At 40.9% G+C, this 25,410-nt stretch overlaps 1 protein-coding gene across 1 annotated transcript in view; it reads right to left on the reverse strand.

Moving 5' to 3' along the window:
- LOC110502259 (uncharacterized) overlaps nt 1-18,582 on the reverse strand; it is a 30,728-nt gene extending 12,146 nt beyond the window's left edge. Inside the window, exons 1-3 of the mRNA XM_021580158.3 lie at nt 18,147-18,582; nt 15,453-15,916; nt 734-898 (exon numbers count right to left, since the gene is read on the reverse strand). Coding sequence (XP_021435833.2) covers nt 734-898; nt 15,453-15,896 — 609 coding nt within the window. The 5' untranslated portion in view covers nt 15,897-15,916; nt 18,147-18,582. The remainder of the gene's footprint in view (nt 1-733; nt 899-15,452; nt 15,917-18,146) is intronic.
- Between the last annotated feature and the right edge of the window lie 6,828 nt (nt 18,583-25,410).

Here is a 25,410-nt window from a genome sequence, read left to right on the forward strand (position 1 = left end):
AACTGTTCTGCCTGCGGCTATGGAACCCTGACCTGTTCACCGGACATGCTACCTGTCCCAGACCTGCTGTTTTCAACTCTCTAGAGACAGCAGGAGCGGTAGAGATACTCTTAATGATCGGCTATGAAAAGCCAACTGACATTTACTCCTGAGGTGCTGACTTGTTGCACCCTCGACAACTACTGTGATTATTGTTATTTGACCATGCTGGTCATTTATGAACATTTGAACATGTTCTGTTATAATCTCCACCCGGCACAGCCAGAAGAGGACTGGCCACCCCTCATAGCCTGGTTCCTCTTAGGTTTCTTCCTAGGTTTTGGCCTTTCTAGGGAGTTTTTCCTAGCCACGGTGCATTTTCCTTCTACACCTGCATTGCTTGCTGTTTGGGGTTTTAGGCTGGGTTTCTGTACAGCACTTTGAGATATCAGCTGATGTAAATACATTTGATTTGATTTGGTCTAGTTGTCCTCGGGTCCGTTCAGAATGGGTATCTACATTTAAAAAATGTATTTATGCATATCGGGTCTGGGTGGGACAGCCCCAGGTCCATTTCGGTACGAGTCCAGTTTCCTTTACATTTAAGTTCCTTACTGAATATGAACTTCCAGAGGAAAGCCTTAAGGAAAATGCCCTAAAATCCATCAAATATCAAAGGCAAAATTATAAACGTGTCTTAATTGAAAAACTCCAGCACATGTATTCAAGATATTGCACCACTTCATAGACTCACTTGAATGCTCTCCAGATTGACCCGGCAGTTGGAAGCCATGGTAGTAAAATGGTGTGCATTCTGTTCATCCAGAATGATATACACGGCAACACTTCGCATGGCAGCATCCAGAATATCAGCGAAGATGTCCACATCTGTGAAGGTGTCCATTACCACAGCAATCACCTGGAGTGGACAACAGAGCACACTATGATTAGGCCTACATTCGTTTCAAATGTTAAAGCATGCAATAGTGAGGCATTATACACACATAACATGCTGTGCAATTATTCTACACATAGACGTAGTCGGCATATACACCACTACCCCTTTCTGATTTTTTCTCTATTTTTGCATAGTTTATTATACTGAATGTTATCAGATCTTCAACCAAAACCTAATATTAGATAAAGGGAACCTGAGTTTACAAATAACTAAAAAATATATTTATTATCAAATAAATATTTATTTAATTAACAAAGTTATACAACACCCAATTCCACTGGGTGAAAAAGTAATTGCTCTCTTACACACAATAACTGGCTGTGCCACCTTTAGCTACAATGACTATAACCATATGCTTCCTGTAGTTGTTGATCAGTCTCTCACATTGCTGTTTGGTTTCCACCAGACATAATGGGACCCATCTTGTCCATTATGTGGACAATCACCTGGGAGCACCTGGATGATCATTAAGACTCTTGGAAGAATGTTCTATGGACAGATGAGTCAAAAGTATAACTTTTTGGATGACATGGGTCCCATTATGCCTGGTGAAAACCAAACACTGCATTCCACAGGAAGAACCTTATACCAGGCCTCCGAGTGGCGCAGCGATCTAAGGTACTGCGTGGCAGTGCTAGAGGCGTCGCTACAGATCCGGGTTCGTTCCCGGGCTGTGTCGCAGCTGGGAGACTCATGAGGTGACGCACAATTGGCCCAGTGTCGTCCGGGATAGGGGAGGGTTCAGCCGGCTAGGATGTCCTTGTTCCATCTCGCTCTAGCGACTCCTGTGGTGGCCTGGGCGCATGCACGCTGACACGATCGCCAGTTGGACTCTGACACATTGGTGTGACTGGCTTCTGGGTTAACCGAGCAGTGTGTCAAGAAACAGCACGGCTTAGCATGATGGGACAAGACTGTAACAACCAATTGGGGAGAAAAAGGGCTTAAAAAAAAAAAAAAGAATATAAAATAACCTTATACCAACGGTCAAGCTTGGGGATGCTTTGCTGCCTCAAGACCTGGACCTGGATGACCAGCTCTGTGAGCTGCAGCTGAGTCATGCAGCAAGACGATAATTAAAAACACACAATCAAGTCAACATGAAATTGGCTAAAAAGCAACACATTTGACGTTTTGGAATGGCCTAGTCCAGGTATTCCCAGGGCGTGACAATGCCGTCAGGGGTACACCAAGTAAAAACGTGATTCCATTTTGATTCCATTTTGTACATTTAAAAATAAACCACATTTGTTAAAAAATTACTAAAAAAATTATTAACATTTTCAAACAGTCCATTTAGTAAGAACCGCGTCCATAGAGACACATACCAGCTCTACTGGTAGTACTGCTACTACCAGCAGTACTACACCTGCACCTGTCGACAACACAAGTTGTTCTGCTTCCACGAGCACATCCAATGCTAGCATCAGTAATTCTACATTTGTTGTTAGCCCAGCTAGCATGTACACTGACAGTTGTGAATCTGATGCAGTGGAAGAGCTGCTGCCCCCTTATCCGTGAAAGCATCAAACAACAGACAGGGACATTGGACCATCGAAGAGGCACAAATATGATGAGAACTACATTGATTTGGGGTTCACCGTTCAAAAGATTAGGGTCACTTAGAAATGTCTTTGTTTTTGAAAGAAAAACACATTTTTTCTCCATTAAAATAATGTCACTGTATTTTTTGAAAAATGTTAAGACATTATTAATGTTGTAAATGACTATTGTAGCTGGAAATGGCAGATTTTTTATGGAATATCTACATACTGTAGGCGTACAGAGGCCCATTATCAGCAACCATAACTTATTTGTTCCAATGGCACGTTGTGTTAGGGAATCCAAATTGTTCATTTTAAAAGGCTAATTGATTGTCACGCCCTGACCTTAGAGATCCTTTTATGTCTTTATTTTGGTTGGGTCAGGGCGTGAGTTGGGGTGGGCATTCTATGTTTTTGTGTTCTATGTTTTCTATTTCTGTGTGTTTGGCCGGGTGTGGTTCTCAATCAGAGGCAGCTGTCTATCATCAATCTCTGATTGAGAACCATACTTTAGGTAGCCTTTTCCCACCTGTGTCTTGTGGGTAGTTGTTTTCTGTTTGTGTCTTTCTGCACCTGAAAGGACTGTTTCGGTTATTTTTGTTATTTCAGTTATTTCAAATAAAGTATGAACACATACCATGCTGCGCTTTGGTCCTCTCCTTCCAACAGCTGTTACATTGATACTTAGAAACCCCTTTTGCAATTATGTTAGCACAGCTGAAAACTTGTCCTGATTTAAGAAGCAATAAAACTGGCCTTCTTTAGAGTATCTGGAGCATCAGCATTTGTGGGCTTGATTACAGGCTCAAAATAGCCAGAAACAAATAACTTTCTTCTGAAACTCAGTCTATTTTCATTTCCAGCTACAATAGTAATTTACAACATTAACAATGTCTACGTTGTATTTCTGTTAAATTTTATGTTGTTTTAAATGGACATAAAGGAGCTTTTTTTCTAAAACAAGGACATTTGTAAGTCACACCGAACTTTTGAATGGTAGTCTATATGCAAAAGTACTCTCACAACTCAATGAAACCTTCACTTTTGCGCAGACATAAAATAAACAATAAGCCACAGGAGTTTTTGGAGCGATAATTAAGATTACTTTTGAGTAGTAAGACATATGTAAAAGCAACAGATACCATTAATAAGAAGGAGCTAGAAGTGTCTTATATGGTGAGCCACCGAGTGGCTAGGACAGGCAAGCCCCATACTATTGTGGAGGACTTAATTATTTCTGCTGCCACGGATATGGCTGGGACAATGCTGGGGGAAAAGGCCCAAAAAACTATACAGACAATGACTTCATCAAACAACACTGTTTCACAAAGCATCAGTGACATGGCAGGAGATGTTTAGAAACAATTACTTCTTCGCATACAAGCCAGTGAATTCTATGTGTTACAGCTGTATGAGTCAAAAGACGTGGCGGGCCTGGCACAGCTCCTGGTATATGTCCTTTACATTTATTCGGGGTCAATTAAGGAAGACATCCTCTTCTGCAAATCACTGGAAACCAGGACAACAGGAGACAATATTTTTAAAGTACTGGACAGCTTTGTGACATCAAATGGACTTTGGTGGTCAAGATGTGTTGATATCTGTACTGATGGGGCAAAGCCATGACAGGGAGACATAGTGAAGTGGTAACGCGACTGCAAGCAGTTGCTCCCGACGCCACTTGGGCACACTGCAGCATACACATGAGGCTCTTGCTGCCAAGGGAAAGCCTGACAGCTTGAAATACGTTTTGGACATTACAGTGAAAATGGTTAACTTTGTTAAAGCAAGGCCCCTGAACTCTCGTGTATTTTCTGCACTATGCAATGATATGGGCAGCGACCATGTAACGCTTTCACAACATACAGAAGTGCGCTGGTTAGCAAAGTATTGACACATATGTTTTTATTGAGAGACAAGCTTAAAACCTGGTGGGGCAAGGAGTTCCCCTCAGGGAGTTAACCTCACTAGGGGACGTGGGACGGTAGCGTCCCCACCTGGCCAACATCCGGTGAAATTGCAGAGCGCCAAATTCAAAAACAGAAATACTCATTATAAAAATTCAGAAAACATACAAGTGTTATACATCGGTTTAAAGATTAACTTCTTGTTAATCAAACCACGGTGTCAGATTTCAAAAAGGCTTTTACGGCGAAAGCTTACCATGCGATTATCTGAGAACAGCGCCCAGCAGACAAATCATTACAAACGGTTACCAGCCAAGTAGAGGAGTTTACACAAGTCAGAAATAGCAATACAATTAATCACTTACCTTTGATAATCTTCATATGGTTGCACTCACAAGACTCCCATTTACTCAATAAATGTTTGTTTTGTTAGATAAAGTCCCTCTCGTTTTGTTCAGTAATCCACAGGCTCAAACGCAGTCAGAACAGGCAGACAAAAAATCCAAATAGTATCCGTAAAGTTCATAGAAACATGTCAAACGATGTTTATAATCAATCCTCAGGTTGTTTTTAGCCTAAATAATCAATAATATTTCAACCGGACAATAACGTTGTCAATATAAAAGGTAAACAAGAAAGGCGCGCTCTCGGTCGTGTGCATGAAAAATCTATGGGACACTGTAGGGTTCACTCATTCAGAGTGGTCTTACTCTCTCATTTTTCAGAATACAAGCCTGAAACAATTTCTAAAGACTGTTGACATCTAGTGGAAGCCATATGAAGTGCAATTTGGGTCCTAAGTCAATGGATACTGTAATGGCATTCAATAGAGAACTACAAACATAAAAAAAAGTGATGTGAGAGAGTTCTTAGGAAACTTCGCAGTATTTTGTTTTTTATGTATTATTTCTTACATTGTTTGCCCAGAAAATGTTATGTGTTATTACATACAGCCGGGAAGAACTATTGGATATCAGAGCGGTGGTAACTCACCAGCACTACCAGCATTACAACCAGGAATACGACTTTCCTGAAGCGGATCCTTTGTTTGCACCACCCAGGGCAAATTAACTGATTCCAAAGGCTGACCCAAAACAACGCCGGCGGAGAAGAAGAATTCGGAGTGGTCTTCTAGTCAGACTTAGGAGGCAACCCACCACTAAAGTTCAATCCCTGGATAACAAAGTTGACAAGATCAGGGCAAGGGTTTCTTTCCAGAGAGACATCAGGGATTGTAACACTCTGTTTCATGGAAACATGGCTCTCTCGGGATATACTGTCGGAGTCGGACCAGCCATCTGGATTCTCAGTTCATTGCGCTGAAAGGAATAAACATCTCTCTGGGAAGAAGAAGGGCGGGGGTGTATGTTTCATGACTAATGACTCATGGTGTAATTGTAATAATATACAGGAACTCAAGTCCTTTTGTTCACCCGACCTAGAATACCTTGTAATCAAATGCTGACCCTGTTATCTCCCATGAGAATTCTCTTCAGTTATTGTCACAGCCATGCATATCCCCCCTCAAGCCGATGCCACGAAAGCCCTCAAGAACTTCACTGGACTTTATGCAAACTGGAAATCTTTTGACAATGGCGCCGAAGGAGATGGCTGCCATTTTATGATCCCGTAACCAATTTTTCTATTATGTATGTTTTTTTCGCATTATTTGTAAGTTATTTTGTGCATAATGTACTGTTTCTTATGAGCAAAAAAAGCTTATTGATATCAGGACAGAAATTATTCACCCCATACTGGAGGAATACCTTTTCTTCAATGAGTCGGACAGGAAGGATTTACTTCAGACGCCTGACAAGGCCCTCATCCCCGTCATTCACAGGAGAGAGACAGGGGTATCGTGGACTAAGATCTGGGTGCCTTGTTAGGATCGGTCGCTGAGAGGGTAATATACCTTTACCATCGGTGCTATTAGCCGAAGTACAATCAATCAATAATAAAATAGACGAACTACGATCACATATATCCTACCAATGAGACATTAACTGATTTCTGCTCTCGTGTAAAGCCTGGGTTTTCTGCATGTTAACACCAGAAGCTTATTACCTAAAAATAATAAATTGAAAGTGTGGGATCACAGCTCCAATCCAGATGTCTTGGTCTTTACTGAGACATGGTTAACTTCTCTGGGACCGTTCGGGACGTGAGCTTCCCACCTCTCAACAGCCAGTGAAACTGCAGGGCGCCAAATTCAAAACAACAGAAATCCCATTAAAAGAAAATTCTCAAACATAGAAGTATTTTACATCATTTTATAGGTAAACTTCTCGTTAATAAAACCACAGTGTCCGATTTCAAAAACGCTTTTCGGCGAAAGCACAACATATGTTAGGTCAGCAACTAGTCACAGAAAGCATTCAGCCATTTTCCAACCAAAGAGAGCAGTCACAAAAAGCAGAAATATAGATAAAATTATTCACTAACTTTTGATGATCTTCATCAGATGACACTCATAGGACTTCATGTTACACAATACATGTATGTTTTGTTCGGTAAAGTTAATATTTATGTCCAAAAATCTGAGTTTACATTGGCGCGTTACGTTCAGTAGTTCCAAAAACATCCGGTGACTTTGCAGAGAGCCACATCAATTTTACAGAAATACTCATAATAAACATTGATAAAAGATACAAGTGTTATGCATGGAATTTTAGATCCACTTCTCCTTAATGCAACCACTGTGTCAGATTTCAAAAAAACTTTACCGAAAAAGCACACCATGCTATAATCTGAGTAGAGCTCTCAGAGCCCATACATATATCCGCCATGTTGTGGAGTCAACATTAGTCAGAATAGCATTATAAATATTCACTTACATTTGATGATCTTCATCAGAATGCACTCCCAGGAATCCCAGTTCCAGAATAAATGTCTGTTTTGTTCAATAATGTCAAAATAGCTCCTTTTGTTAGCGCGTTCAGTCCAAGTAATCCACATTCATAAAGCGCGTTCACTAGTTTCAGACGAAAAGTAAAAAAAGATCTGTTGCAGTTAGTAGAAACACATCAAACGAAGTATAGAATCAATCTTTAGGATGTTTTTAACATAAATCTTCAATAATGTTCCAACCGGACAATTCCTTTATCTTCAGAAATGAAGTGGAACGTAGCTACCTTTCACGTGAGCGCACGAGACTGAGCCTGTGGCACTCTGCCAGACCACTCACTCAAAGAGCTCTTATGAGCCCCTCCTTTAGAGTAGAAGCATCAAACACGTTTCTAAAGACTGTTGACATCTAGTGTAAGCCATAGGAAGTGTAAAATGACCAATATCCCACTGTGTATTCGATAGGGGCTGAGTTCAAAAACTACAAACCTCAGATTTCCCACTTCCTGGTTGGATTTTTTTCTCAGGTTTTTACCTGCCATATGAGTTCTGTTATACTCACAGACATAATTCAAACAGTTTTAGAAATGTCAGAGTGTTTTCTATCCAAATATACTAATTATATGCATATTCTAGCTTTTATGGCTGAATTTGGGCACGCTTTTCATCCAAAATTCCCAATAATGCCCCCTACCCCAAATAAGTTAAGGAAGAGTATTATGAATACTGATGTTAACCTTTTTGGTTATAACCTTTTTCAGCAAGACAGATCTTCCAAAGTTGGGGGAGTGGCAATCTTTACCAAGGATCACCTTCAGTGCTCGTTTGTCTCCACCAAGTCTGTTCATCAAACAATTTGATTTGATGGTTTTAAGCATTCAACTTTCAAATAGCTCTTTGTTGGGTGCTACCGTCCTCCATCGGCACCAGCCTGTACCCCTAAGTGCTCTCCTGGCCCCTTACACTAAGTATGAATTTGTCCTGCTAGGTGACCTAAACTGGGACGTGCTTAAACCACCTGACCAAGTCCTAAAGCAATGGGACTCCCTAAATCTTCCTCAGATTATTGCCAATCCGACAAGGTATGACTCCCAACACCCAGAAAAGGCTACTCTCATTGATGTTATCCTCACAAATAATCTTGATAGGTATCAGTCTGGCGTTTTCTGTAATGACCTCAGTGATCACTGTTTTACAGCCTGTGTTCATAATGGCTGCTCAGTTAAACGACCTGTCCTGATTTGTTATAGACACTTGCAAAAAACTTTAATGAGCAAGCCTACCTTCATGAACTGGCCTCTGTAAAAGGGTATAGAATCAGCTTGATCCCTTTTTTAAAATATATTTTCAGTGGTATTGTAAAGAAAATGACAATTACAATTACAATTAAAAAAAGGTTCAGCCCCTGGTTCGACGGTGAGTTACTCCACCTCAAGAATTGCATTTGGCTAAAGGCTCGGCACACGCATACTCAGGCTGACGGGCTCTTGTTCGGGCAAATGAGAAATAAGTGCACTAAGGCTATTCGGAAGGCCAAAGTTAGTTACTTTAAGGAGCAGTTCTCTCTCTGTGGGTCTAACCCCAAGAAGTTCTGCAAAAATGGTTAAAGACCTGGAGAATAAACCCTCCTCCTCACAGCTGCCCATGTTGATGATGTGGTTGTTACTGACAAGAAGCACATGGCTGGGCTCTTTAATCACCACTTCATTAAGTCAGGATTCCTATTTGACTCAGCCATGCCTCCTTGCCCGTCCAACATTTCCTCATCTCCCACCCCTTCTAATGCGACTATCCCCAATGCTTCTCCCTCTTTCCTCCTGCTCCGCTACAAAGTTTCTCCCTGCAGGCAGTCACTGAGTCAGAGGTGCTAAAGGAGCTCCTGAAAAAACAAACATCTGGGTCAGATGGTTTAGACCCTTTCTTCTTTAAGGTTGCTGCCCCTATCATCACCAAGCCTTTCTCTGACCTTTTGAAACTCTCTTTTCTTTCTGGGGACGTTCCCATTGCTTGGAAGGCAGCCACGGTTTGTCCTTTTTTTAAAGGGGGTGTCAAGCTGATCCTAACTGTTTATAGGCCAATTTCTATTTTGCCCTTTTTATCAAAAGTGTTAGAAGAACTTGTCAATAATCAACAGATTGGCTTTCTTGTATTTTCTCTGGTATGCAATCTGGTTTCCGCTCAGGTTATGGATGTGTAATTGCAACCTTAAATGTCCTCAATGATGTCACTATTTCCCTTGATTCTAAGCATTGTTGTGCTGCTATTTTTATTGACTTGGCCAAAGCTTTTGATACGGTAGACCATTCAATTCTTATGGCCGGCTAAGTATTGGTGTCTCTGAGGGGCCTTTGGCCTGGTTTGCTAACTACCTCTCTCAAAGAGTGCAGTGTATAAAGTCAGAAAATCTGCTGTCTCAGTCACTGCCTTTCACCAAGGGAGTAACCCAAGGCTGGATCCTAGGCCCCAAGCTCTTCTCAATTCACATCAACAACATAGCTCAGGTAGTAGGAAGCTCTCTCATCCATTTATATACAGATGATACAGTCTTATACACAGCTGGCCCCTTCCCAGATCTTCCCAATGCTCTACAACAAAGCTTTATTAGTGTCGAACAAGCTTTCTCTCCCCTTAACCTTGTTCTGAACACCTCCAAAACAAAGGTCATGTGGTTAGGTAAGAAGAATGCCCCTCACCCCACAGGTGTGATTACTACCATTGAGGGTTTAGAGCTTGAGGTAGTCACCTCATACAAGTACTTGGGACTATGGCTAGACGGTACACTGTCCTTCTCTCAACACATACAGTTGAAGTCAGAAGTTTACATACACCTTAGCCTAATACATTTAAACTCAGTTTTTCACAATTGCTGACATTTAATCCTAGTAAAAATTCCCTATCTTAGGTCAGTTAGGATCACCACTTTATTTTAAGAATGCGAAATGTCAGAATAATAGTAGAGAGAAGAATTTATTTCAAATTTGATTTCCTTCATCACATTCCCAGTGGGCCGGAAGTTTACATACACTCAATTAGTATTTGGTAGCATTGCCTTTAAATTGTTTAACTTGGGTCAAACGTTTCGGGTAGCCGTCCACAAGCTTCCCACAATAAGTTGGGTGAATTTTTGGCCCATTCCTCCTGACAGAGCTGGTGTAACTGAGTCAGGTTTGTAGGCCTCCTTTCTCGCACACACTTTTTCAGTTCTGCCCACAAATGTTCTACAGGATTGAGTTCAGGGCTTTGTGATGGCCACTCCAATACCTTGACTTTGTTGTCCTTAAACCATTTTGCAACAACTTTGGAAGTATGCTTGGGGTCATTGTCCATTTGGAAGACCCATTTGCGACCAAGCTTTAATTCCAGACTGATGTCTTGAGATGTTGCTTAAATATATCCACATAATTTTCATGATGCCATCTATTTTGTGTAGTGCACCAGTCCCTCCTGCAGCAAAGCACCCCCACCACATGATGCTGCCACCCCCGTGCTTCACGGTTGGGATGGTGTTCTTCAGCTTGCAAACCTCCCCCATTTTCCTCCAAACATAACGATGGTCATTATGGCCAAACAGTTCTATTTTTGTTTCATCAGACCAGAGGACATTTCTCAAAAGTACAATCTTTGTACCCATGTGCAGTTGCAAACCATAGTCTGGCTTTTTGATGGTGTTTTTGTAGCATTGGCCTCTTCCTTGCTGAGCGACCTTTCAGGTTATGTCGATATAGGACTCATTTTACTGTGGATATAGATACTTTTGTACCTCTTTCCTCCAGCATCTTCACAAGGTCGTTTGCTGTTGTTCTGGGATTGATTTGCACTTTTTGCACCAAAGTACGTTCATCTCTAAGAGACAGAACGCGTCTCCTTCCTGAGCGGTAAGACGGCTGCCTGGTCCCATGGTGTTTATACTTGCGTACAGATGAACGTGGTACTTTCAGGGGTTTGGAAATTGCTTCCAAGGATGAACCAGACTTGTGGTCTACAATTTGTTTTCTGAGGTCTTGGCTGATTTCTTTTGATTTTCCCATGCACTGAGTTTGAAGGTAGGCCTTGAAATACATTCACAGGTACACCTCCAATTGACTCAAATGTTGTCAATTAGCCTATCAGAAGCTTCTAAAGCCATGACATCATTTTCTGGAATTTTCCAAGCTGTTTAAAGGCACAGTCAATTTAATGTATGTAAACTTCTGACCCACTGGAATTGTGATACAGTGAATTTTAAGTTAAATAATCTGTCTGTAAACAATTGTTGGAAAAATAAGTAGATGTCCTAAACGACTTGCCAAACTACAGTTTGTTAACAAGAAATTTGTGGAATGGTTTTAAAACGAGTTTTAATGACTCCAACCTAAGTGTATGTAAACTTCCGACTTCAACTCTATCAAAGCTGCAGGCTATAGTTAGATCTAGACTTGGTTTCCTCTATCATAATCGCTCTTCTTTCACCCCAGCTGTCAAACTAACCCTGATTCAGATGACCATCCTATCCATGCTAGATTACAGAGACGTAATTTATGGATCCGCAGGTAAGGGTGCTCTTGAATGGCTAGATGTTCTTTACCATTCTGCCATCAGATTTGCCACCACTGCTCCTTATAGGACACACCACTGCACTCTATACTCTCTTGAAACTGGTCATCTCTGTATACCCGTCGCAAGACCCACCGGTTTCTGCTTAATTATAAAACCCTCTTAGGCCTCACTCCCCCTATCTGAGATATGTACTGCAGCCCTTATCCTTCACATACAACACCCGTTCTGCCAGTCACATTCTGTTAAATGTCCCCAACGCACACACATCCCTGGGTCGCTCCTCTTTTCAGTTTGCCACAGCTAGTGACTGGAACAAGCTGCAAGAAACACTCAAACTGGACAGTTTAATCTCAATCTCTTCATTCAAAGATTCAATCATGGACACTCTTACTGAGAGTTGTGGTTGCTTTGCGGGATGAATTGTTGTCTCCACCTTCTTGTCCTTTGTGCTGTTGTCTGTTCCCAATAATGTTTTGTGCTGCTACCATGTTGTGTTGCTACCATGTTGTTGTCAAGTTGTGTTGCTACCATGCTGTTTTCATGTGTTGCTGCCTTGCTATGTTGTTGTCTTCAGTCTCTCTTTATGTAGTGTTGTGTTGTCTCTCTTGTCGTGATGTGTGTTTTGTCCTATATTTATATGTTATTTATTTGTTATATTATTTTTTGTAAATGCAGGACTAAGATTGAATCGTACTACACTGGCTCCGACGTTCGTCAGATGTGGCAGGGCTAGCAAACTATTACAGACAACAAAGGGAAGCACAGCTACGAGCTGCCCAATGACAGGAGCTTACCAGATGTGCTAAATGACTTCTATGCTCGTTTCGAGGCAAGTAACACTGAAGCAGTCCGCTGTCCCCACATGCTTCAAGACGGCCACCATTGTTCCTGTACTCAAGAATGCAAAGGTAACTGAACTAAATGACTATCACCCCGTAACACTCACTTCTGTCATCATGAAGTGCTTTGAGAGACTAGTTGAGGATCATATCACCTCCACCTTACCTGTCACCCTAGACCCACTTCAATTTGCTTACCGCCCCAATAGGTCCACAGACAAATCGCCATCACACTGCATACTGCCCTATCCCATCTGGACAAGAGGAATACCCATGTAAGAATGCTGTTCATTGACTATAGCTCAGCATTCAACACCATAGTACCCTCCATGCTCATCATTAAGCTCGAGGCCCTGGGTCTAAACCCCGCCTTGTGCAAATAGGTTCTAGACTTCCTGACAGGCCGCCCCCAGGTGGTGAAGGTAGGAAACAACATCTACACTTCGCTGATCCTCAACACTGGGGCCCCAAGGGTGCGTGCTCAGCCCACTCCTATACTCCCTGTTCACCCATGCATGCCTCCAACTCAATCATCAAGTTTGCAGACGACACAACAGTAGTAGGCTTGATAACCAACAACGACGAGACAGCCCACAGGCAGGAGGTGAGGGCTCTGGGAGTGTGGTGTCAGAAAAATAACCTCACACTCAACATCAACAAAACAAAGGACATGATCGTGGACTTCCAGAAACAGCAGAACGAGCACCCCCCTATCCACATTGACGGGACAGCAGTGGAGAAGGTCGAAAGTTTTAAGTTCCTTGGCATACATATCACTGACAAACTGAAATGGTCCACCCACACAGACAGTTTGGTGAAGGAAGCACAACAGCGCCTCTTCAACCTCAGGAGGCTGAAGAAATTTGGCTTGTCACCTAAAACCCTCAAACTTTTACAGATCCACAATCGAGAGCATTCTGTCGGGCTGCATCACCGCCTGGTAAGACAACTGCACCGCCCACAACCGCAAGGCTCTCCAGAGGGTGGTGCGGTCTGCACAACGCATCACAGGGACAAACTACCTGCCCTCCAGAACACCTACAGCACCAGGTGTCACAGGAAGGTCAAAAAGATAATCAAGGACAACAACCACTCGAGCCACTGCCTCCAGAAGGTGAGGTTAGTACAAGTGCATCAAAGCTGGAACCGAAAGACTGGAAAACAGCTTCTATCTCAAGGTCATCAGATTGTTAAATAGCCATCACTAGCACAGAGGCGCTGCTGCCTACATACACAGACTTGAAATCATTAGCCACTTTAATAAATGGAACACTAGTCACTTTAATAATGTCACTTTAATAATATTTTGATATCTTGCACTACTCATCTCATATGTATATACTGTATTCTATACTATATCTTAGTCTATGCCGCTCTGACATTACTCATCCATATATTTATAAATTCTTAATTCCATTCCTTTACTTAGATGTGTGTGTAGTTGTTAGATATTGTTAGATATTGTTAGATATTACTTGTTAGATATTGTTGTACTAGAAGGAACTAGAAGCACAAGCATTTCGCTACACCCGCAATAACATCTAGTAAACACGTGTATGTGACCAATACAATTTGATTTGATCAACAACTACAGGAAGCATTTGGTTGCAGTCATTGCAGCTAAAGGTGGGACAAACAGTTATTGAGTGTAAGGGGGCAATACATTTTTCACACAGGGGAATTGGGTGTTGCATAAATTTGTTAATTAAATAAATGAAATAAGTATATATTTTTTGTTATTTGGTTCCCTTTATCTAATATTAGGTTTTGTTTGAAGATCTGATAACATTCAGCAGAAAAACATGCACAAAAAAAATGCCATCAGAAAGGGGGAAAATACTTTTTAGCTCTAACTTTTAGAGCTATAAGCTATTATGACCCCATCACTGAAAGTTACAACTCACAGGAACACATGTATTCTGTTTCCTTCTACGATGCTCATAAGCCTTGCAGGTCTCATTAGAAGGGACAGTGACATAACCACAATTGAAAACAATGCAGATCTTATTTTCTAGACACACAATTCCTACCTGATGTTTTCGTGAACTTTGCAAAACCTTTTGAATGCATTTCAGTCACTTTGTGATGCAAGTAATCAAATAATGTAATGTAATCAAATAATTTCACATTTTCTTATTAGCCTTATGAACATAACTTTGTTACAGTTTCTATCTGTGCTAGAATGGCCATAAAATGTTAAATAAATTAGTATATAGATATCGGCCCGCAATATCCACATTGGTGCATCTCTTATGGAATGTCTAAAAATGTATAATATTTTGAAATAACTGCCTTGGCCTTGTGGTTAAAAAGTCCACCCTGAGATTGAAAAGTTGGGGGTTTGATGCCCAGTTGAGAATTGGACCAAATGCCTCTCTGCTTGACACTCAGCATTAAGGAGTTGAATTAGGGGTAAGGCCCTGCAACAGACTAGTGTCCTGTCCAGGTGCCCCCCCCCCCCCCACTCAGACCACTTGCCCAGACAGTCCTAGTGACATTCTTGCTTGAGAAATAGTTTTTTGCAACAAAAATATATTTTCTTTTTGACCACTTTAATGGAAAACTATTACAGTAAGGTACTTAATTGTTAACCAGAAATGATTTGATATTGAGATCAAAAACAGCTGCATTGGGCCTTTACAATGCAGGAAAATAATTTTACATTTGCTAAAAAAATCTAGTGGAGAAACCCCCACACCCCGCCTAAATTGGGCCCCCCCATGTTCAAAAACCGACTATGCCCCTGATTCTACATTTACTATTGTACTATTACATATCCTTTCTGTTACACAACATATTGCCCAACAGAATCAGTATTAGTATAATATGGAGCTGATCGACATACTTGTTGAGCATTCTTGATAAGTCGACGAGCCTGCGCCTTGATACTGGGCATATCTGGCTCAGAGGGGTTAACCAGCGTGGTGACCTCGGTAGGGCCTATGAAGTGATGATGTTGGGGCCAGCCAAGGTCAAGACCAGGTGCATCCAAGTCAGAGTGCACAGGCCAGTATGTGTCTGAAGAGCCATCTCCCTCAGACTCTACATACGGGAGCTCTGGCTGAGTGCTCTGGTACGGAATTTGCACTGTGCACCTAATGTGCTCAATTTCCTGTCTGGAGAGGAAGTCCACCACATCCGCACTCTGAAGGAATTCATAATAGCCCTCCAAGTCATCCTCCACCAGTGCGTCAATGGCCAGCCGGTACTCCTCGCGGGAGTGGGAAGGCAGGTATTTGGGGTCCAGGGGGTTATCCCCTGCTGAGGAACACTGAGAGCGGTGCGCCATGCTGATTCCTGAGAGAGAACCTGAGAGGGTACACACAATATGAGAACTTGGTAGGGAGGAGAGATGGAAACAAAGTTATACGGTGGCAGATGTGTAGGCTATGATCAATTCTGCTTATTTATGGGTGATTTTGCAAATGCGGGCCTTTTTGTATCTCAGGGTTAGATTTGTAAAATAAAATGTTCATTTCAACAACCACAAAAAATCACATCCATTAAGTAGAGACTAAAATAATCTTAAACTTTTTTGTCCCCAACTTTCAATGTTTTTTTGTTTGTTTTATTTTCTGAAGCCTTTCATGTCTGGATTTCACTGTTTTGCAGTTTTTGTCCTGTCTCACACCTAGACGTTTGACATTCTACTATGTATTACACTTACAAAAGTCTTGATAATTAGAAAATAATGCACCTGTTTTTAAAAAGAGGCAAATAAATGGACACAATATGCATTTAAGACGTGCATAAGCCATTTGTTACTTTTTTTTTTACACAAAATACAGTCGCCTCTACGTGTTGTTATTGCCACCACGACAAGCAAATTACATGATAATAACGTTTTTTCTTGGTTAACATGGATATGAACAGTGACAGTGGGGCGCATTGATGATGTCATGGAGGGAGATTCAAATTTTGATGCCGGGAAATTATAGAAAAATAAAAGGTAAATATGACTTGAGTAAATAATATTGTACGCCATTACCAAATAGGCTATAATGTCATCAAATTATGTTAGATTTTTATGGAAAATAAACCAAAGAAACAGAAGATCAACTATCCAGAAATTAGTGGTTATGGAGTCATACATGTCAAGGAACACACCACATCACTCACCTGAAGTCTTACATTTTTCATCAGTTGTTTTATATGAAATGTAATTTGTCATTACCACAATGCTAAGTCATTACCATCACGGAACATATTTTTGAGGAAACAGTGTATTAAATTACAATTGATATTGATCATTTTTCCAATAGGTGAACCGTATGCTTGTTCTTAAGATAATACGATTTTGATGTGGTTAATACATGTTTCTGAGTATCATCAATGCATATATGGACATTTAGACATGACAATGATGAATACATATTATTAAGAAAACTTCCAAATAGTAAAAAAAAACATGATTTAAAAAAAATCATGACAAATGTTTTTTTAAATACCTTAAGCACAATTTCTGTGATTTCCTTTTCAACTAAGATAGCACATTTTCTAACGTGGTCGTAATGACATTTCCCCTCGGGTATTTGGGGAAACTGATAAAATTCTGTAATAGTATGGTCTCAGCCACTATTAGATATTGTTTCCAGACAGATAAAAAGCAGGTAAAAAGCAGTTTCAGTTTTTATTTTCTAAAATATTTAACATCCAAAAGCACCCGTATTTGCAAAATCAGCCTTAAACGAAATATGTCACCATTTACATATTCATATTCTCTTGTGCATGTCCCTGTGTAACCCAACACTAAAACAAAGTGGAAAGGGGGATATATGCCACAGGGTAAAAAGGTTTATGAAGTGGCTCCTCCCCGACACAACAGTCAATTCTTACTCCATTTGCAAGTTCATATTTAGGCAGGCTGACATGAAAATGCAGAAATACCGAAGACCGTACAGTGCAAAGATAGGCAAAAACTGCTTCTCCAATAGAAATCCCTGATCACGTTTGTAGGCGATGTCATGGCGACATTGGCAAGCAAAGCTCATGCGTAGAAACACGTCTTCGGATCTAAAAGTCGTCTCGCGCCGAACTGCGCATGTGCAGTCAGTCAAATGCACTTCTTCCATATAGGCAACTTTCAAGTTTGAGTAATAACATGTTCAACTACTTAAGAATCAAGGTTGTGCCTTTATATTACGAGAAAATTAACAACTAAGGAATATTTTTTCACTTCTCAAACCCGTCCTGTTCTGTTTGGTCTGTTTCGCAAGCGTTTAGCGATGTTGCGCCTCTGGGTTTAGAAACTCTGTGGAAATACAGTACTCAAAAGCCCAACATAATGTAAAAATGATAAGGATAATGAGACTAATAACAAACATACACTTAACATAATAGTTTTTCTAGGAAATATCTATAACTTCGGGGACAATTATGTTTCTCAGCTCAACAAAATAGCCTTGCTATTTTGGTGTTTGAATAAAGTAGCTATACATCCTCAAAACAAATCCCACGAACAAATCAATAAATATCAACCAAGAGAGAAATGTTACACATTATCTTCCCATATGTTTACTGAAACAATTTGAGAACTCACTTTATGGCTCAACTGAGATTCTTCATGAATTGAATACGTCCATGGTTTCAGTTTAGGCTGTTTGCAACTATTTAGTCCTTCTCTCGAAACTTATTCTCCAATGAGACTGTATTGCATTCCTAGTCCGTGCTGGACTCATCAAAAAGAGCGTGCTGTTTGGCTTTATCACCTACTCCGGCAGAACCTGTTCATTTTCATGCGTGCTTGAGGCATGTTAGGGAGAATGGAAGAGTTTCAGAAATGAGAAAAACACCCGTCTCACATATTGCTGACGATTTCTGCCCCGCCTCAACTTTACAGATTGCAACTGCAAATTTTCTATTTTTTTACAGTTAGTTTGTAGCACGGATAAATCAGCCCTCACCCTTCCACACTCGGATATAATAGGAATGTGGTGTACATTGAACTGTCTAGTGTCGTTCCCTGCAGAACATTCATCTGGTGATAGGACTGTATAAATATTTGTCATTGTCTTGGTAGTCTTTGTCAACTGTTAACGATAATCATGGCCGGCGCCAGGACAGATGGATTATTTGATTTCCATAAGGGGACACGTTTTTTTCATGCGAATTTGTTTAAAAGAGGCACGCTTTTTCATGCGAACTTGTTTTATGGGTGTTATAGTAAAGTGAGTGAGTTTCAAGTTTGGGGAAGCTAACAATTTATCCTACCATTTCTACCAATCTGCGTGCCAGCTCTGATTTGCATATGCGCATTTTTGTGGACATTTTATTTCAATAATAATGTTTTCGTTTTTCTAAATCATTGTCACCTGGTTAATCATACAAATCTGAATTAATGATAAAAATAAAAATAAATCAAGTAACGCAGGAGCGAGCACCATACACACTGATTAACCTTGATCCATTTGCCACTAAAGAAATGAGCGCATGAAACTTAGAGATAGGCCAACGCAGCAGTAGGCCTATAACTTCCATCATCAACTAAGTAAAATATTTAGGCCTAAAGCCAACAAATAAAAACAGAAGAAAATATCCTGATGAAAAAAACAGGTTCTTTCAGTTGAATTCAGTTTCACTCGGCCTGTCTGCCTCACTTTCTATTTGTCTTGACTTGAGGTATCTCTAGTAAAGTGCAACATTGTATCAAATTAATAAACTGTGTCCAGCACGAAGCTGTCACTAGCGAACTTGTAACATTGTATCAACTAGCCTATTGAGCTTGGGACAGATAGCTGTTTTTGTGCAGGGGAAAAATCTTCTCGTCTTTTATGACGTTTCCACTGGATGTATGGGATCGGTATATCACCGAGGTAAAGAAGGTTTTCTATTAGACACAACATACATTCTCCATTAAATCTCTTGTTCACAATGACTTTTGCATTGATTGCCGTAGAAACATCAAAACAAGTGATAATTACTCTAAAAAGGTCTGGCCAACTTTTACAATCTTTGAATTGCATAACAAGTCAAGTGATGATTAGATAAAGTAATGATATCATATAGAAATGCATTTAAATCTCTTGTTCACAATAACATTTGCATTGATTGTCATAGAAACATAAAAAAGTGCTAACGATTCTAAATTCATAAAAAAGTAAAGTGTTGGTTTGATATAAATAAACAAATCATATACAAATGCATTTAAATCTCTTGTGTGTTTGAACAGCTTCTACCACCAACCCATAAGACTGCTAATTAGCTTAGCTACCCAAACTATCTGCATTGACCCGTTTACTCTTTTTGACTCTTTACACACACACACACACACACACACACACACACACACACACACGCTGCTGCTACTGCCTATTATACAGTTGAAGTCAGTGTGGGTCAGAAGTTAACATACACTCAATTAGTATTTGGTAGCATTGCCTTTAAACTGTTTAACTTGGGTCAAACATTTCGGGTAGCCTTCCACAAGCTTCCCACAATAAGTTGGGTGAATTTTGGCCCATTCCTCCTGACAGAGCTGGTGTAACTGAGTCAGGTTTGTAGGCCTCCTTGCTCGCACACGCTTTTTCAGTTCTGCCCACAAATTTTCTATAGGTTTGAGGTCAGGGCTTTGCGATGGCCACTTCAATACTTTGACTTTGTTGTCCTTAAGGCATTTTGCCACAACTTTGGAAGTATGCTTGGGTCATTGTCCATTTGGAAGACCCATTTGTGACCAAGCTTTAACTTCCTGACTGATGTCTTGAGATGTTGCTTCAATATATCCACATAATTTTCCTACCTCATGATGCCATCTATTTTGTGAAGTGCACCAGTCCCTCCTGCAGCAAAGCACCCCCACCACATGATGCTGCCACCCCGTGCTTCACGGTTGGGATGTTATTCTTCGGCTTGCAAGCCTCCCCCTTTTTCCTACAAACATAACGATGGTCATTATGGCCAAACAGTTCTATTTTTGTTTCATCAGACCAGAGGACATTTCTCAAAAAAGTACGATCATTGTCCCCATGTGCAGTTGCAAACTGTAGTCTGGCTTTTGTATGGAGGTATTGGATCAGTGGCTTCTTCCTTGCTGAGTGGCCTTTCAGGTTATGTCGATATAGGACTCGTTTTACTGTGCATATAGATACTTTTGTACCTCTTTCCTCCAGTATCTTCACAAGGTCGTTTGCTGTTGTTCTGGGATTGATTTGCACTTTTCGCACCAAAGTACGTTCATCTCCAGGAGACAGAACGCGTCTCCTTCCTGAGCAGTATGACGGCTGCGTGGTCCCATGGTGTTTATACTTGTGTACTATTGTTTGTACAGATGAACGTGGTATTTGGAAATTTCCTTTCTCCAAAGGATGAACCAGACTTGTGGAGGTCTTTTCCCATGATGTCAAGCAAAGAGGCACTGAGTTTGAAGGTAGGCCTTGAAATACATCCACAGGTACACCTCCAATTGACTCAAATGTTGTCAATTAGCCTATCAGAAGCTTCTAAAGTCATGACATAATTTTCTGGAATTTCCCAAGCTGTTTAAAGGCAGAGCAAGGGGAACAACTACTTCAAGGTCTCAGAGCGAGTGACGTCACTGATTAAAACGCTATTAGCGAGCACCCCGCTAACTAGCTAGCAATTTCACAACGGTTACATATGTAAACTTTGGACTTCAACTGTGTGTTTGCCATACCTAGCTAGCTAGCTAGCCAGCCAGCTAGCCCAGAGAGAGCATTGCATTGTGGGTTTTGTATTAGACTGAGCTGCAACATATTTCCACAATGATGTTGCCACCAACTTTGTTATATTGACAAAATAAAAAATGTGTTCACATATTAGTGTTATTTAACTGTTCAACACTGTTACTCATAGAAAATGTGTGGTTTGTGATGAATTATCCCTTTAAAAAACATATTTGATTACCATCACCAGTTTCTCTATGCTAGCTATGCTGTCAGCTTTTACGAATGGGAGTTTAGCAGTCACTTCTTCTAAACCTGAAAATGTACTACTTCTAAATGTTATGCAGCGAAAACAGTCTAATACATCCAAATTGGACTTTAGTAACCACATTGTGGGTCATTACATAAATCAATCATGACAGATTTGGCGAATATCGCTTTTTGTTAGATCAGATTTGTTGAATGTGTGTCAATCCGACGTGCTTCTATCCCCCCCAGTCTGCTTTCCATTGACCTCTTTACCGTATCCATCCGCACAGGTGTTACCATGGTCACCAGCAAGCTTTCAGGAAGTGAATCTAACACCAACAACTAGTTGGAGAGGTTTGAAACCACCATCTCTTATTGGCTAATTGCAGGGGCAGACTGGGACCAGAAATAGGCCCTGGCATTTAACACACCGGACCATTCTGGCCCCCTTGGCTAAAAATGGACCAGCCCATCTGGCATTTGCCCAAAACGCCAGATGGCCAGTCTGCCCCTGGATAATTGTACTACAGTTATGGGCTCCTAGATTGGTTCCTCTGGTTTGACGCGGTACTTAACTGGCAGGGAAAACTGGCACCGTCAAAGGGAGCAGTCCAATCATAAAAGGCAGGTATGCAAGACATTGGAGGATTAAAGCAGTCAGCCGATGTCGATCTGTTTCTGAATGTGACAATTTAGGCCTTAGCAAAAGCTTGTGGTCTGAAGTGAAGATGCAAAACAATTACAGACTACATAATTTAGTTGCCAATATCCCAGCCCATTTTGAACACAAACAGGCCTGTTTTTTGGTTTAAGTTACCATTCCATTATATGTGATAACCTAGCCTTCTGTACATAGTGATGTGTTGTGCTGATCTTTCTTTTGATGTGTAGTATAATTTCCACTCTTTGTTTGTGCTCTGGAAAGTGTATCACCACAGCGCAGACAGAACACCGGGCGACCCAGGGTGGCCAGTCCACAAGAAATGCTGCTGCCAAGGTATAAGAAAACACCCTCTCTGCCAGTGCCAAGACTGTGCAACCACCAAGGAAAAGTACTGCTTTGTATTTCTCATTCTAACCGAAAGGTTTCATGTTCAAATCTCCGAGCTGACAAGGTACAAATCTGTCGTTCTGCCCCTGAACAGGTAGTTAACCCACTGTTCCTAGGCCGTCATTGAAAATAAGAATTTGTTCTTAACTGACTTGCCTAGTTAAATAAAGGTAAAAAAATATATAATAATCTTACAATCGAAAATGAGTCAATTGGGCAATTTACCTTTGTCTTACTTCCATTGCAACAATGTAAAGAAGATCTGATTTGAATGTCCTCGTACACCTAGGCCTTAATCCTAAATTGAGATCTGTGTGCATAATGCTTGTGTAGTTGAAGTGAGACTCGCTGGTTGGCTGAGGTACATTGGTGACATCATACCTTCCCTAAGATCTTAAAAGCTACTGTCGCTCCAGGCGTGATAGCCAAAAGAGCAATAGAATATAGTCTATCACGGTTGCATTATGTGTTGTTATGCAGAAGGTTGGTGTCTTGTGTCCTATCCCGCCTGTGGCAGAACAGAATGCACTCTATTTAGTAAACATGATTTATGAGAAAGCCAGTGGACACATTACTTAGGCCTAAATTACACAATTGTCTCTTCGTAAACCCAAGGGAGTCTGATGTGGTCAAAGGAAGTGATGCAACTCACTCAAGTGGAAGCTTGAAAACAATCCCTCATTGTTTCCTGCAGGCACCACCCAAGGCACACAGGGGAGCAGTAGATAGATTGTCGACTCGCGACATACCATAGAGCAGGATTCATTGTTTTGACAACCGTTGCCATACTACTTTGTCAGCAAATTTTACAATTATTTCTGGAGCCCTCTGATGATATTCATGAAGCTATATATTCTACATTTCAATTCAATACCATTTAATAATAAATAAAAAAAAATGTAACAAATCAACTTCTAAACATGTACAAACCATATATAAACACATAGGCCTAGGTGAGATATTATGATAACAGAAAAGGTCAAGGTCACCATATTGAACAGCACAAAGGAACCGAATACTCCAGGTAAAATAAATATTTGGGCTGTACAGATAGGATTAGGTGGTAAAGTCGACTGTACAATCTTATGTATACTGTGGTCATGCTCTATTGTCTGCACGGGTGTTGTTGTGTTAGTCTATTGCTTTGCGGTTTTGCTCTTGTTATTGTAAAAGACAATGTGTTCTCAATAATGTATCTGGTTACAAAGGCAATGAAGAAATACATCTTGACATGCAAAGAAAATACAATAAGTCTGCACTGAGGCTAAACTACACCGTACACACTATTTCATATTTATACATTTTAATAATAATAGGGACTTGTTTTTCCTAACTGTATGCATGTTTATTGTTGATGTAGAGCCGACTCCAGAGGAGCTAGCTGCAGTGACCATCCAGTGGGCCACTCAAGGCCTGCTGGCCAGGTGAGAGCGGGAAGGGCAAACAGAACTCCAAAGACCTTATGGATCATTTACATCTTAGCAGACACTCTTAGCCAGAGAAACTAACAGGAGCAATTAGGGTTAAGTGCCACATCAACAGACTTCTCACTTAGCTGGCACGGGATTCAAACCAGCAACCATTCGGTTACTGGCCCAACTCTTTAACCACTAGGCTACCAACCTACCTTCTAACATTGAGAAAGAGGCTGTAGCTAATTAGCTATGATAATGGTGTTAGGTTTGGATTTATAAAGCATATTAACATTGTAAAATGTTAAATGCTGAGTCATAGAACTCTTGACATTACACGTTGACTCAGATCTCCTCCTTTGTTCTTCTTTTAAATAGCATCCGTGAGTGTGCCTACGAGTGTGTTGCAGCGTACAATCAATGTGACGCCATTGGTTCTGAAAATTAGAAGTGTGTGTGCCCTGATAAGTGTGTTTTGATTGGCCTGCAGTCTTTTATGGCACTACTACAAAGATAACAGGAATAGGCAGAGCGTGAAAGGAAGGAGGAGGACAAGAGGAAGAAGGAAGAGCAATTTCTACGAACCCGACTTCTGGAAGCAGTGTTTGATGGAGGAGGCCGAGGAAGTGTTAGCAATTCCAAAGGTGGTGTGACTGATATCTGTAAGATCTGTGGGGACATGTAATGAAGACATGAGTAATTGACAAAAAAAATGTATAGATGCACATGGGCCACATACTAAAGTGAAAAAGCTGTTGTGAAAAATGTTTGTGGCAAGTGACAATGATTTACTTCTCCATAACTTGGATTTTTTTTTTCTTTGTCTTTATTATTGTGGCATCAATATAATCCACAATAGTATACACAGAGTGTACAAACCATTAGGAACACCTTCCTAATATTAAGTTGCACCCCCCTTTGCCCTCAGAACAGCCTAAATTCTTTGAGGCATGGACTCAACAAGGTGTCGAAAGCCTTCCATAGGGATGCAGGCCCATGTTGACTCCAATGCTTTTCACAGTTGTGTCAAGTTGGCTGGATGACGTTTGGGTGGTGGCCCATTCTTGATAAATAAGGGAAACTGTTGAGCATGAAAAACCCAGTAGCGTTGTAGTTCTTGACACACTGAAACCGGTGCACCCGGAGTGCGCTGAGAGTCTGGAAGCATGTTCAGGGAGTGAGTATTTTAATACTTAAAAGAAACAATGAACACAAACAACGCACCGACATGAAAACAGAATCAATAACACCTGAGGAAGGAACCAAGAGGAGTGACAGATAGAGGGAAGATAATCAAGGAGGTGATGGTCCAGCTGAGTGTCATGAGGCGCAAGGTGCGGCGAGACGACGGTGACAGCTGTGCGGGATAATCAGCAGCCTGATGACCTAGAGGGAGTATACGACACCTACTGTACTACCATACCCCGTTCTTGCCCATTCACCCTCTTGTGTAAGTGTGCCATTCAATGT

The sequence above is a fragment of the Oncorhynchus mykiss genome, chromosome 23 (genome assembly GCF_057628025.1).
Source record: "Oncorhynchus mykiss isolate SJ-2025 chromosome 23, ASM5762802v1, whole genome shotgun sequence".
Taxonomy (NCBI): domain Eukaryota; kingdom Metazoa; phylum Chordata; class Actinopteri; order Salmoniformes; family Salmonidae; genus Oncorhynchus; species Oncorhynchus mykiss.